Source organism: Mauremys mutica, chromosome 13, assembly GCF_020497125.1.
Source record: "Mauremys mutica isolate MM-2020 ecotype Southern chromosome 13, ASM2049712v1, whole genome shotgun sequence".
Classification (NCBI taxonomy): Eukaryota; Metazoa; Chordata; order Testudines; family Geoemydidae; genus Mauremys; species Mauremys mutica.
Window position 1 is genome coordinate 17,074,187 of NC_059084.1, and position 13,425 is coordinate 17,087,611.

The 13,425-nt window shown below is 45.6% G+C and overlaps 1 protein-coding gene across 1 annotated transcript in view; it reads left to right on the forward strand.

The window, feature by feature from the left end:
- The first annotated feature begins 1,926 nt into the window (after positions 1–1,926).
- PREX1 (phosphatidylinositol-3,4,5-trisphosphate dependent Rac exchange factor 1) overlaps positions 1,927–13,425 on the forward strand; it is a 227,001-nt gene continuing 215,502 nt past the window's right edge. Inside the window, exon 1 of the mRNA XM_044986305.1 lies at positions 1,927–2,419. Within this exon, the coding sequence (XP_044842240.1) occupies positions 2,267–2,419 (153 nt within the window). The 5' untranslated portion in view covers positions 1,927–2,266. The remainder of the gene's footprint in view (positions 2,420–13,425) is intronic.

The window sequence follows — 13,425 nt, forward strand, 5'->3', positions numbered from 1 at the left end:
CTGCTCGTACACCTGAGGAAGAGCATGGGACACACATGACTTTTTGCCACTTTCCTGCCTCCCCCAATCCCGGGGACAGCCACGTGTCAGATTGGCTGCTGGAACAAGTTAGAGAAGTTACAGGGCTGCTCTAACTTACACCAGGCATAAAGGCCCCTGTAGGAGCCATTACATGTGCCCAGGATTACCAAAGTACAGAAGCACTCTAGACAAACCTCCTTCACCTTATGGGACAGCCCCTAACATGGTGGACTATGAGCAGGTGGTGTAGTCCTCAGGGCTCATTTTGCTTGGGGCTTTGTTTTGCCGTTAGCACAGCCTTAAATCCATTTAGGGCACCATGATGGCACAAAGGGACGTACAGCATTTAAGGATTTGGCCTTCTGTTGCGTGCCCTTGTGCATGTGTGTGTTTGATACTAAACTAAAACAAATGTTTTCATACTGTGCAGGCAACCTCTCAAACCAACATATCCCCTCTATTCCTCCTGAACAATCCCCACCTCCTTACAATGGACATTGTCATCCAGCTAGGAATGAAAACACTGTAGATCTCTCGGTTATACCAGCAACCTGCAGCCAACTTCAACTGTATCTTTAGTGAATAAATTTTTTTTATTTCATGTAATATGATATGGACCCTAAATCAACCTCAGGATGACAATGTGTATCTTTCACAGGCATCATTTTTTGCTCCTAAACAGAAAATGTCCCTAAAGGAGCTCTAGAAAGAACAAAGCTTATTGTTAAAATTAAGAAGGTAATGGCCATTTTGGTTCGCTTGTAGATAAGCTAGATGGATCCTAAATATGTATCTAATAAGTTTTCCTCTATTCTTCTGGTGGGTAATATAAATAAAATAATAAATAATAATAATTAGTTAATAATAGCTCACATTAACATTTCTTCATTCTTTCATAATTTTTCCCTTGAGATGTTAAAATATTTTTAAAAGGGAAATAAATATGTATTAACACTGGCAGCCTGGAGACTGCACGGCTGTTACGGCTGCTTTGTTATGGTTCAATAGCCATTTGAGACACTGAATCAACATCACTCCGTTAAAGTCAATGGGAACGATGCCAATTTGCACCAGCTCAGGGTCTGTCCCATTTGTGTGTGCTATGACCTGGCTCACCTGCCCGGTTCCACTCTGCACATACAATTACCTGACCAACTGTTATTTGTAAAGAGTCACGTTTGGTTCACATTTAGAAACTATTTTCCCCATGTACTGTGCTCTGCGATGGGAAAAGTGTGTGACCACATCACAAACACGCCAAACGGCACAATTTTAAATGGATCATCTCTCCATGTGTGTATGTTTGTATATATGTTTATCTGTTTGCATATATATATATATATATATATATATATATATATATATATATATATATATATATGGGGACGGGGTAGTTGTGTCTATCAGTGTTTCAGCTCAGCGTTATGTGGACGTGGACGCTAAGTGCTGCCTTTTGTATTTATGTGTTTGTGTCTGTGTGTATTTTTGTTGTCATCTGTGTGTGTGCATATATTTATCCCTCGCCTCATATCTGTGTACCTCTCGGTGTGTATATTTCTTCGTGTGTGTTTTTATTTCGGTGTGTGTTTGTACAGATTTCTTTGTGTGTGTGTGTATATATTTCTCTGAGTGCGCACACATTCCTTTACCTGTGTGTATTTCTCTCTGTAGCTGCGGACATCTGTGTGTGTCCGTGTATTTGTGTGTTTCTCGCTGTACGTCTCTGTGGATATACTGGCTAGTCTGTGTGTGTGTTTCGCTCCATGTGTATCGATGGGGACACTGACTGTCTGTGGCTCCAGTTGTGTGGATTGTGTGTGTGTCTCTCTCTCTCCCCTGCACTTGCACCGCTGGCTGCGCCTTGCCCCCTCCTGCTTGCAGCCCTCGCCTCGGGAGCTGGGCTCTGGCCCCCTCCCTCTCCCCTCCTGCTCTCCTCCGCCCGCCTCCTTCCTTCCCTCCCTCCCTCCCTCCCTCGGCGCTGGGGCTTCCCTTTCCCCGCTCCATTCAGCGCTGCCCGCGCCGCGCGCCGCTGCCGCTGTCCCCGCCATGTCCCGCAGCCCAGCGCCCCCGGGCAGCCGGACCTTGTAGCCGGACGGAGCGCCCCCTTCCCGGGGCGGCTGCACTGGAGGCTCCGTGCCCAGCAGCGCCAGGCACCGCACGGGGATGGAGGGCGCCTGAGCCGGCCACGGAGCAGGAAGAGCAGGCGGCACCAGCGGTCGCAGCCGGCTAGGGAGGCGACAGCACCATGGAAGCGCAGCCACCGGGGGGCCCCGCGGCCCCGGACCCCTCCGGCTGCCCTAAGGACTCGGACCGCCAGCTGCGCCTCCGCCTCTGCGTCCTCAGCGAGATCCTGAGCACCGAGCGGGACTATGTGGGCACCCTGCGCTTCCTGCAGTCGGTGAGTGCTGGGGTGCAGGGCTGGGGAGGGGGGCGGTCTCCAACCGGCACCGGCGCGGGGCAGCTGGAGCGCACGGCGCGTCCAGCCTGGGGGTCTCCAACGGACACCGGCGCGGGGCGGCTGGGAGGACACAGTAGTTTCAAGCTGGGGTCTGCCATGGGGCACGTGGGTGGGCGCCTCCTATGCAGCCCTGCTGCGCGGTGCCCACGAGGGATGCGCTCTCCTCCGGGGGGCAGCGAGGGATGCGCTCTCCTGCCCGGGGTAGAGCGGGATTCACGCCTGGTGTCTTGTATGATAATAACTGGGACCTGTAAAAAAACGAGTCGCGTCCCTTTCAGGGGAGGTTCGCTTTTGCTTTAGTTTCGCTGTTGTTGAGAAGTGACTGTCTGTTACACCCAGATGGAAACTCTCCCCCTCGTTGCCTGGTTTTTACTTTAACGCTAAACATAAGTATGGGATTGGGTCAGGGTGTGTCTGTCCATGCGGGGACAATTACACCCTTCCCTTGAAATTATCCTCTGACAAGTTCAGAAGTAAAAGCCACCACACTCCTGTGTAACTTAGTTAAAGGGCTTGAGCGTTCATGTAAATAACCAGAGGAGCCTGCACTAAAAGTCACTAGATAACGGATGTCATTAAAAGAGAGAGACTAAATACACTGATTGCAGTAGATCAAGATGCAAAGTTGGAGGAGGAATCCCTGCAGAGACCTCTAACAGATTGGGAAGGGCAGAAATTTTCTTTCAGGTGGATTGCTAGCCAGGTCCTAAATTCTGCACTCATCTAACTGGCTAATACCCTGAACCCTTTCTCAGTTGTTTTTTCTGGCAGGTTTGTCTGTTGGGAGTGGGTTGTTTTTTAATCAGTTTGGCTGCAGGGTTTTTCAGCATCTCCGAAGTGGCAAATTGCCTAACATAAAAGATAAATGAAAAGACTGTGGTTGCTTTATGAGCTGGTACCCACTTAAATCCTCCTTTTCTCTCACAAATGGTTGAACACAGGAAGAGTCTGTACATTTGGAAAGCTCCCAAATACAATCAGTTTGATTAATTTAAAACACAAGTCTATTTCAGTTGACGAGCTTCTCTAAAATGCTACAAGTTGCAAAACTGCCCCCATCCCCAGACATAACGAAACAAAAAACTCAGAGAAAAACTCCTCTGTCCTAAGTACTGAATTTGCGATTTTGTCATCTGCAGGCTGGAATGTCAGTCACTGGCAAGATCCAGCTGAGTGTATTTTAGCTTCAACATGTACAGTTCAATGCCTGTTCAGATGCCTGTTCAATCTCATTAGTGGGATTTTCATTTATTTAAACGAAATAGCAAATTTATTTATTGTCATTGGTTTTCAAGACAGCAGTAGCGATTACTACGCCTTATGTAATAGAAGGGGGAAAACACTGACAGAGGCACTTTATTTCATTTCCACATTTCAGAACAGAGCAGCAGGCAGTCTCTGTCTTTCACCACCGTTCTGTGCTGCACTGGCTGTTGGGTGTTGATTGGCTTAGGTATTATCTTGGGAGGTTTGGTTGTTACAATATAATCTTATCCCACTGAAAAGTTTGAGTTGCAGTAATGATATTTAAATCCAGGCCTGGAGGATGGATTAGATGACCTCAGAGGTCTTTTCCACCTGTAGGCCCTGATTCAGGAAAGCACTTAAGCATGTGCTTAACTTTAAGCATATGTTTAAGTGCTTAAGTTCTGTCCCTAATAAGGATGATTTCCTGAATCATGGGCCTAGTTTTTATGGGTAAGATTCTGCCCTCGCTACCCCCTACGCAGCCCCTTACAAATATTTGAATGGTATGAGCACCTACAAGGGAGAAGAATTATGTAGTGGAGCATGAGGGTAAAACTAGGAGTAATGGGGTGAAACATTAGGATGATGATTAGGAATGAATATCCTATTAGGCTGTGGAATATCCTCTCCAGGGAAGTTGTGGAAGTTCCGTGACTTGGTACTTTCAATACTTGGCTGCACAAAGCACTAAAAAATGAGCGCTGTAATATGGTCTAATTCTGGTTGTGGGGCTTGGAGTGGAGGTGAGTGAGCGGTGTTTAGTGGCCTGTGATATGCAAGAGGTCAGACTAGATGATCTGAAGTTCCTTTCTGGCCTTAAACTCTGTGACTGTGACTCTAGTGCAGGGAACAATCTGCACTGATTCCCAGGGGATGGAGGAGTGACCCATTCAGTCTTTTCCATCTTTAACATCTAGGATAATATGATCTGTGGAGTCAATGGGATTGCATGGGGTTGTAGGGCAAGGATTTTGCCCTATGGCTCTATTAAAAACAAGAGATGACCCTGGGCTCCCAGGTACAAATGCCTTGGTCCACTTTATTCCTTTTTCCTTTTTTTTTTCTTGGTCCTTTGATAGTATTGCTTAAGAACTGCTACTTCCCATCTGTAGGTCTGATCCTCCACTGCCTGGCACTTTGTGTGACCAGTTATTTTCCCCTGTGTAAAGTGAGCATAAACTGCTGCCATTCTGAGGGAAGTACCCAGTTAACATTCAAGTATTGTTGAGGAACATGTTAGGCTTCACTGGATGCTGTGAATTTTATTGCCATCAAGTGGATTTCTATATGCATTAGAAGTTATTGGCCAATTGGAGCAAAAGTCTGTGTAGTATTCTCACCGTGCAAACCCACAGAAACTCATTTTCCTTGTCTGAGGCCAACTTGATCCCATCAGTGCTTAAGAGGAGAGACACAAGGGCAGGGGGAGCACAGTTCTCTTGGTTACTAACATTAAATATGAGTTTGATAAATACAAGAGGGCTAAATCCTGCCATCTTTATTCAGGCAAAATTATCAGTGGGAGTTTTTCCTAAATAAGGACAACACAGATGGGCCTAGAAGGAGTTTAGGCAGAGGAAGTCTGTGCCCCCTGTTAAACATTCACCATTCAAGCCCCAGTTCTCATTTAGTATTCTCAATAAACAATGTTTTAAAAAGCAAACAACACAATTCTATGGGGTTATTCACAGCGTTGACACAGCCATCTACCAGCAACCTCTTTGTCTTCCCTGGTAATGTAAAGGAATCTCATGGGTATTTGATGTTATGGATTTGCCAATAAATCAAAGTAACTAAGAGCATTTTTATCTCTTTTAGAAAGACTTGTATATGATCATGTAGCAGTAAAGGGAAAGGGTTTTTGTTTTTTTGGTGCTTAGAGACCTTTTCCCTCTAAGCTAGGTGGGGGTCCCTATACACACAGAGGCCCAGCCTTTATTTGCTTTGTATAAAAGATTCTATGGCCTCTATTTTGCTTCCATGGCTCAGTCAAGTGGACATCAAGGAAGTTATAGAATGGAGCGTCTTTTAGGTTCCTAACAAAAACTGTGACAGTCACCATGGAAAACTGTTGGATTTTTTTCTCTTGGGGAATAAGAAGATGTACGCTGAAAGGGGCATTTGATCTAAGTTGTCAAGCCTCAACTATTTATGTATCTAAATAAAATATATTTCATTTAAAAGTAACTGACCCAAAATAATCATATACATGAAATGCCAATGTCCTGTGTTATTGATAATACTTTAGAATCTAAGATTATTCAATCTGGCAAGATGTAAAATATTTAATGAATTTTTCACCAATTAGCTGTTGGTTAACTTTTTGCATTTAATTGAGTTTTGGACAATGAAAAGAGTCTCCAGCCAGTTTTGTCCCTGTCTTGTCTTGTCTTGTTTCTGGAACTCCTGTAGAAGGTAGCATTATGTTATGTTTCAGAATCCTGGATGGGGAGATTTATATAAAACCAACAACTTATCACAAGTTCTCACAAAAATGCTCCTATTCACTTTAATTGCAGGAATTTTATTTTAACAAAATCTAGAATTTTAACCTATCCTAAATCAATAGCACCCCTTTAATGTCCTTTTAACTATCCTTCTGAGCCTGCAAAGCCTATAATTTCCTTAAACTAAGGGCTACCACCCTGAATAAAAAGTCAAAGTTTTCTTCTGGGCCATCCCCCACTAATGAACGATGGCGGATTTCATCATGAATGTGGATGTGTGTCGTTGTACCACCTTTCTTATCTGCCTATCTGCTCCATACTCCTAAGCAGGCATGGTATTGCGATGTACAAGAATCCTGCTATGTAAGGCTACATCTGCACTACAAGCTAAAGGTGTGATTCCCAGTTTGCCTAGACATATTTGTGCTAGCGCTCACCAGGGCTAGCTAGCATACTGAAAGTAGTAGTGTAGCTGGATAGCCTGGGCAGTGGTAGCAGCAGCAAAGGCTGGCCACGCTGCATGCATACCCATGGAGTTCAGGCAGGTTTGTACTCAGTAGGGCTGGTCCCATGCTGCTTCTGCCCATGCCAGCTTGGCTACGTGCTATTTTTAGTGTGCTAGCTCAGAGGAGAGCTAGCATGATTATGTCTACATGAGCTGGGAATCACATTAGTTCATAGTGTAGACCGGGGTCGGCAACCTTTCAGAAGTGGTGTGCCAAGTCTTCATTTATTCACTGTAATTTAAGGTTTCGTGTGCCAGTCATACATTTTAATGTTTTTAGAAGGTCTCTTTCTATAACTCTATAATATATAACTAAACTATTGTCGTATGTAAAGTAAATAAAGTTTTTAAAATGTTTAAGAAGCTTCATTTAAAATTAAATTAAAATGCAGAGCCCCACGGACTGGTGGCCAGGACCCGGGCACTGTGAGTGCCGCTGAAAACCAGCTCGCGTGCTGCCTTCGGCACCCGTGCCATAGGTTGCCTACCCCTGTAGACATAGCCATAGCGTAAAGCATTAGACGATCAGGACCCTACTCTAAAAATACTTGCACACAAGAGTAACTTAACTTTACTCACACAAGTATAAGTTCATTAAAGCCATTTGCGGTGTAGATGGGACCAAAAGTTTCCATCAACAACTCTTTAAACCATCAGTGAGGCATTTGAGAGGGAGAAGGTGAAAACCTGAGGATGCCAATGTAGTTAAAGGAATATTGATCAAATAGGAGATCGAATGGGAAACATGTCAAAGGCTAATGGAACTTTAGTGAAAGTCACTGGTGGCATAAAATGGGCTTCAGAGAGAGAATTTTATCCTTGGTGTCTGCTGAGATCGTAAACCATAAGAATTTTCAGAGTCTCCAGAACCTAAAAAGATTCAATTAATTTGTTCCCTCACTACTGCCTGATTTAACTTTCTTCACTGTGATTTGGAAAGGCTTCTCTAGGTCTGTGTGAGAAAATAAAAAGCTGTGATCAAAGGCTTGTGTGAAAATCGAATGATAATCTCAATCCAGTGTGCAGCTGAGTACACTCTAAACCCACCATCTCAGTTGGTACTATGGCAGCCTTGCTGGCATTCCCATCAGAGAGGCCAAGAATGGAATAGATCATTGAGAATGAGCTATTGTCTTTGAGGCTGAGGCATGTTGGCTGGGCACTGCTGTTGCTCATAGACTCATAGACTATGACACTCATAGGACTGGAAGGGACCTCAAGAGGTCATCTAGTCCAGTCCTCTGCACTCAGGGCAGGACTAAGTATTATCTAGACCATCCCTGACAAGTGTTTGTCTAACCTACTCTTAAAAATCTCCAATGATTGAGATTCCACACCCTCCCTAGGCAATTTATTCCAGTGCTTAACCATCCTGACAGGAAGTTTTTCCTAATGTCCAACCTAAACCTCCCTTGCTGCAATTTAAGTCCCTTGCTTCTTGTCCTATCCTCAGAGGTTAAGAAGAACAATTTTTCTCCCTCCTCCTTGTAACAACAACCTTTTATGTACTTGAAAACTGTGATCAGTGTTCTCTTTTCCAGACTAAACAAACCCATTTTTTTCAATCTTCCTTCATAGGTCATGTTCTCTAGCCCTTTAATCATTTTTGTTGCTCTTCTCTGGACGTTCTCCAATTTGTCCACATCTTTCCTGAAATATGGCACCCAGAACTGGACACAATACTCCAGCTGAGATCTAATCAGCACGGAGTAGAGCAAAAGAATTAATTCTCATGTCTTGCTTACAACACTCCTGCTAATACATCCTAGAATGATATTCGCTTTTTTTGAAACAGTGTTACACGGTTGACTGATATGCAGCTTGTGATCCACTATGACCCCCAGATCCCTTTCTGCTGTACTCCTTCATAGGCAGTCATTTCTCATTTTGTACGTGTGCAACTGATTGTTCATGCTGTACCTAGTCTGTGGATAAAGAGAAGTCTTCATTCGCCAGCATTGTCCATCTTACAACAGCACTAAAATTCACTACCGAATTCAAAGAAAACAAGAAAGCTGTGTTTGTTAGAGTTCTGTATATTCAGTTCCAAAAATCCCTAATCAAAGCTGCAGCATTGCAATTATGAAGGGCCAGATATTTGGTAGGGGAGACCTGAAAGCCGGCTTAGAAATGCATTTGCAATTCCATGCATGCTCATTTACTAGGACTCCAAGAGGAAACCAAATATTGGTGCCCACAAATAGTTAGCTAGACATCGTTATTTACGTGTTCATTCGGCCAGTTTGCCAGTGTAAACATCTGATCTGCATGTGGAACTGTCGTAACTGCATGAACCCCATCTCCCACTGCAAATGTTATGTAGGTAACCTATTGTACACACATTTCTGTACACACCTTGAACTTCACTAAACATTGAGCCCTCACTTATGCTTGTAGCTAGCACAATTGTGCCTGAAATCAGGACATTGCAAGGATATATGGTTATGGTGTGCCCAGCTTGTATGAAAATCTGGCTCCACATGCCATCTTTGTAAAGTCAAATCACTAACTTGTAATATTTGACAGAATATACTTTCTGGTCACTATGAGCAACAGTTGTGTGTATTGTGGTGGCATGAGAATGATTTTTAAGTTAGACTGTCCCTATCTAAGGCAGGTTTCATGTAGGGTAAGTATTTGCACCTGACCTATTTTTAGATCAAAGTATTATACAATCTTTTTTGATAGAATCTAGACGTCTTTCTCCATCTTATCATTTGTGTAAATGTGATATGTTAGGACACGTGCCATCGCATATATTAGACCACATTCTACAGACTCAAAATACTTTTGTTCTGTACCCTGCAGGATTTTCTGTTATTTGCTTTGCGTTGTAATCGATCTGGTATCTCTGAATTGTGCACTCCACCCATCTCAAGAGGTAACGGGCAGAGGTGTTTTTCATATTTTCACCAGCTTGTTTGCGTTCAGGATCAGTGCTTTGGGGTTCAGAGTCAAGAAAACACATTTGTCTCAGAGGTGTGGTATGGTTTCCTGTCCTGCCCTGTTCTACGCCTGTTTCAGGTTCAACAGATGCAGATAAACTCTGCCTGCAGGAAGACGTACCCTGTGGTTTAGGTAACTGTTGTTTCTTTGCTCTAAGGCAGCTAAATTGAGCAAAAGGGAGTGGGGAAAGGAACTCACTGGGAAAAAATCTGAATTAGCATTGCTGTCCTCTGGTTTCTGGGGATCAGCGCCGTGTGCTTATGTATTGCTACAGTGTATGTGAGAGGCACTCAGATTTATTTATTTTCCTTTTGAAAATCATTACCATTCTCAATGTTGCTAACTGTTATGATTTTTTTTGAGAGTCTTATATTCAGCATTGTTTTTAAAGCTCCAGCTCGTGGAGTTGTATAAATACATGGGCATCTCTGCTTTCATTAAAAAAAAAAATGTTTCTAGCCCTCCAGGTTGTGGAGAAAAGCTTGAAAACGTGAAGCGATAGCCCCCTTCCAGAAGGCAAAAGAAAAAACTCCCAAGTGTATTATTCTTTTTTAAATCCCATGATTTTTTTTAGGGGCCTGACTCATGGTGCTTGAATGTTTGGGGTAGGCAATACTTCATTCTGTTAGTTAAAGAGATTTCCCTTCTCAGAAGAGTCCTCCCTTCCCGTCTGGGAAAGTTCCCAGCAAAACTGACTGTTAAGGACTAGGGCTTAAAATGCTACCGTGGTGCCACTGTAGTGGTTCAGTGTAGACACTGTAGACAGTATAATCCACTTTCCTGAAAGGCGGTAGCTAGGTTGACGGAAGAATTCTTCCATCGATTTAGCATTGTTTACACAAGAACTTAGGTCAACTCAGTTATGCCGCTTGGGGTGTGGTTTTGTCACCCCTCTGACTGACGTAGTTAAACCAACAGATAGAGAATGAGGGAGAGATTCAGGGCTGGTCTATACTGAAAACTTGGGGCCTGAGAAATCCACACCTTTGACAGGCATAGCTGTGCAGACCTAACCCCTGGTGTAGACAACGTTAGTTACCACCTCTTGGGGAGGTGGATTAACTAAAGCAATGGAGGAATCCCTCCTGTTACTGTAGGGAGTGTCTACACTACTGTAGGGAGTGTGAAGCACTGCAGCTGTGCTGCTGTAGTGTTTTAGAGGTAAACCCTCAAATCACTCTGGGTACTGTAGGCAGCAGCTGAGCCATGGGAGGCAGTTTGTATTTTCCACTGCAGAAAGCAACCTGAATGTAGGGAATGAAACAAACGCAATTAAAAACAGACAAACCAACCCGTTTCTTCTTCAGTCAGTATCTCAGCTGATATAAATCAGAATAACTCAGATGAAGTCAGTGGAGCTCCACCAGTTTTCTCCTGCTGAGGATCTGGCTCATAATGTCCTAGCAGCAACGAAAGGGTTATTAGGAAAAAAGGATAGGATAAAACATTCCCTTTCCCCTTCCCCTTCCCCCTTCCTCCTCCCCTCTCCTTCCTGCTGAATCGGTGTACCAAGGATAAAAGAGGTGTACTTCTGAAGTGTGCACTAGCATGTCTGAAAGGGAGGAGAAAGAGAATGGAAGGGATTAGCTTTTTCCCATGGTATCTTCATGCCTTTCAGATGTTTCCAGTGCCTCCTATGGAACTCATCTTTTGTAGTTCAGAGCATGGTACTCCAGAGGCTGAATCGTGTTGATGTTAATGACACTGAAATCTCTATGTGTCATGGAGCTGAGAGATCCCTACAATTTTTACTTGTTTCGATGCGCCAATAAGCGGCTTCCTCTCACCCTCCTATAGCATAGCTTGGAAGGCAACAGCGTATAGTCTAAAGGAGGGGTAGTCCATTTTTTTTTGTCAAGACCCAAATTTTTTGGTCAAGGTATAGACAAAGGGCAGACTCCAGAGAAACATTTTCCACACAGCAATAGCAATAATGATAATAAGTAGATAGATTTTGCTGTCCGTTCAAAAGCGTCTGGGTCTGGATTTGGCCCACAGTCTGCCTACTGACTGCCCCTGGTCTAAAGGGTTAGAACAGGAGATTGTGAACCAGGAATCCAGGGTTCTTTTTTTGATTCTGCTAATGACTTGTTCTGAGAGCTTGGTGTTTCTCCATCTGCAAAATGGGGTAAATAATACCTACCTTGTGGGGTGCTGTGAGACTAGGGTGACCAGATGTCCCAATAAAATCAGGACCGTCCCGATATTTAGGTGTTTGTCCCGCGTCCTGACCGATCTTTGGTATTCCTTTTTTTTTTTGCTCCGCCAGCAGTACTCGGCTTTTTTTGGTTTGCTTCGCCAGCGACCCCCCCCCCACCATGTGTCCCGATATTTTCTTCCTCTCATCTGGTCACCCTTTGTGAGACTTTGTTTATTAATAAAGTCTCCTTTACTGCTTAGACATGATGGATAGAATAGCAGAGCCCCGCCTACCCCAGAGCCTAGATATGACCATATACATCCTACCCTGTTCATGACAATCTGCCCAGAAGTGATCTCAGATTGCTCAGCTCATGGCATTGGGGACTGCGGATTGGTCCAAAAGGAGCTGAAAAGTCAGCCAAAGGGACACTTAAACTGTGATTATACTTGTGTGTGGGATGGGGGTTAGTTCACAGACTGCAGCTTGGAAAACTCTCTTCTTTTTTTTATTTGCTGTTATAAACAGTACATGGCACATGAATGGAGCCCTATGATCACACTCAGGGTCTGATTTGTAGGAGCACTAAGCACCCAGATCTCCAGTTGAAGGCAGGGCCGCCCAGAGGATTCCGGGGGCCCGGGGTCTTCAGCGGCGGGGGGCCCTTCTGTTCCGGGACCCGCTGCCGAAGTGCCCCGAAGACCCGCGGCGGGAGCCCCCCACTGCCGAATTACCGCCGAAGCGGGACCCACCGCCGAAGTGCAGCCTGGTCTTCGGTGGTAATTTGGCAGCGGGGGGTCCCCGCTGCGGGTCTTCGGGGCACTTCGGCGGCTGGTCCCAGAACGGAAGGGCCCCCCGCCGCCGAAGACCGGGCTGCGCTTCGGCGGCGGGTCCCGCTTTCCCCCGCCCCGGCCCCAGCCCCAGCCCCAGCCTCTTACCCCCGGCTCCCTCCTCACCCGGAGTCTCAGCGCCTCGCCGGAACAGCTGCAGCGTGTGGCCGGCGGGACCTGAGCTCCGTCCTGCTCAGAGCCGCGTGGGGAGGGGGCGGGGCTGGGAGCTCCACGCCGAGCGGAGGGAGCAGAGCTCAGCCCGGAGCTCGCAGCCCCACCCCCTCCCCACGCGGCTCTGAGCGGGGCGGGGCTCAGGGGCTCCACCGGAGACACGGCGCTTGATGCGCTGAGGCTCCAGGAGAGGGGCAGAGGCGGGAGCCTCAGCTGTTCTCTTGGGGGCCCCTGCAGAGCCCGGGGCAAATTGCCCCCTTTGCCCCCCCCTCTGGGCAGCCCTGGTTGAAGGCAAGATGAACTATAGGTGCTCAGCACCTCTGAAGACCAGGCCACAACTTCTTAATCTGAGTGACCAAACAGAGCAGGCCCTGCCCTTGAGATGCCATCTCAAGTGTGATGCAAGGGGGTGTGCCCAGCTCACCCTGCCCTACCACACCTTCCTGCTTGAACAGGACTCAAGGAAAGAGAACTGGAACCCCTAATTCTACTGAGCTCCATATAGCCCATGAGACTGTTGCATGCTATAAACACACCTGAACTAATTGTTGTGTACAGTCCATTTGTCACCAGTTCACTACCAGACATGCCAATTTGGTGGGGATTAACCCGTCATTTCTCTTTTTCTCCTTGGTTCATTCCAGCCCAATGCACTCCTC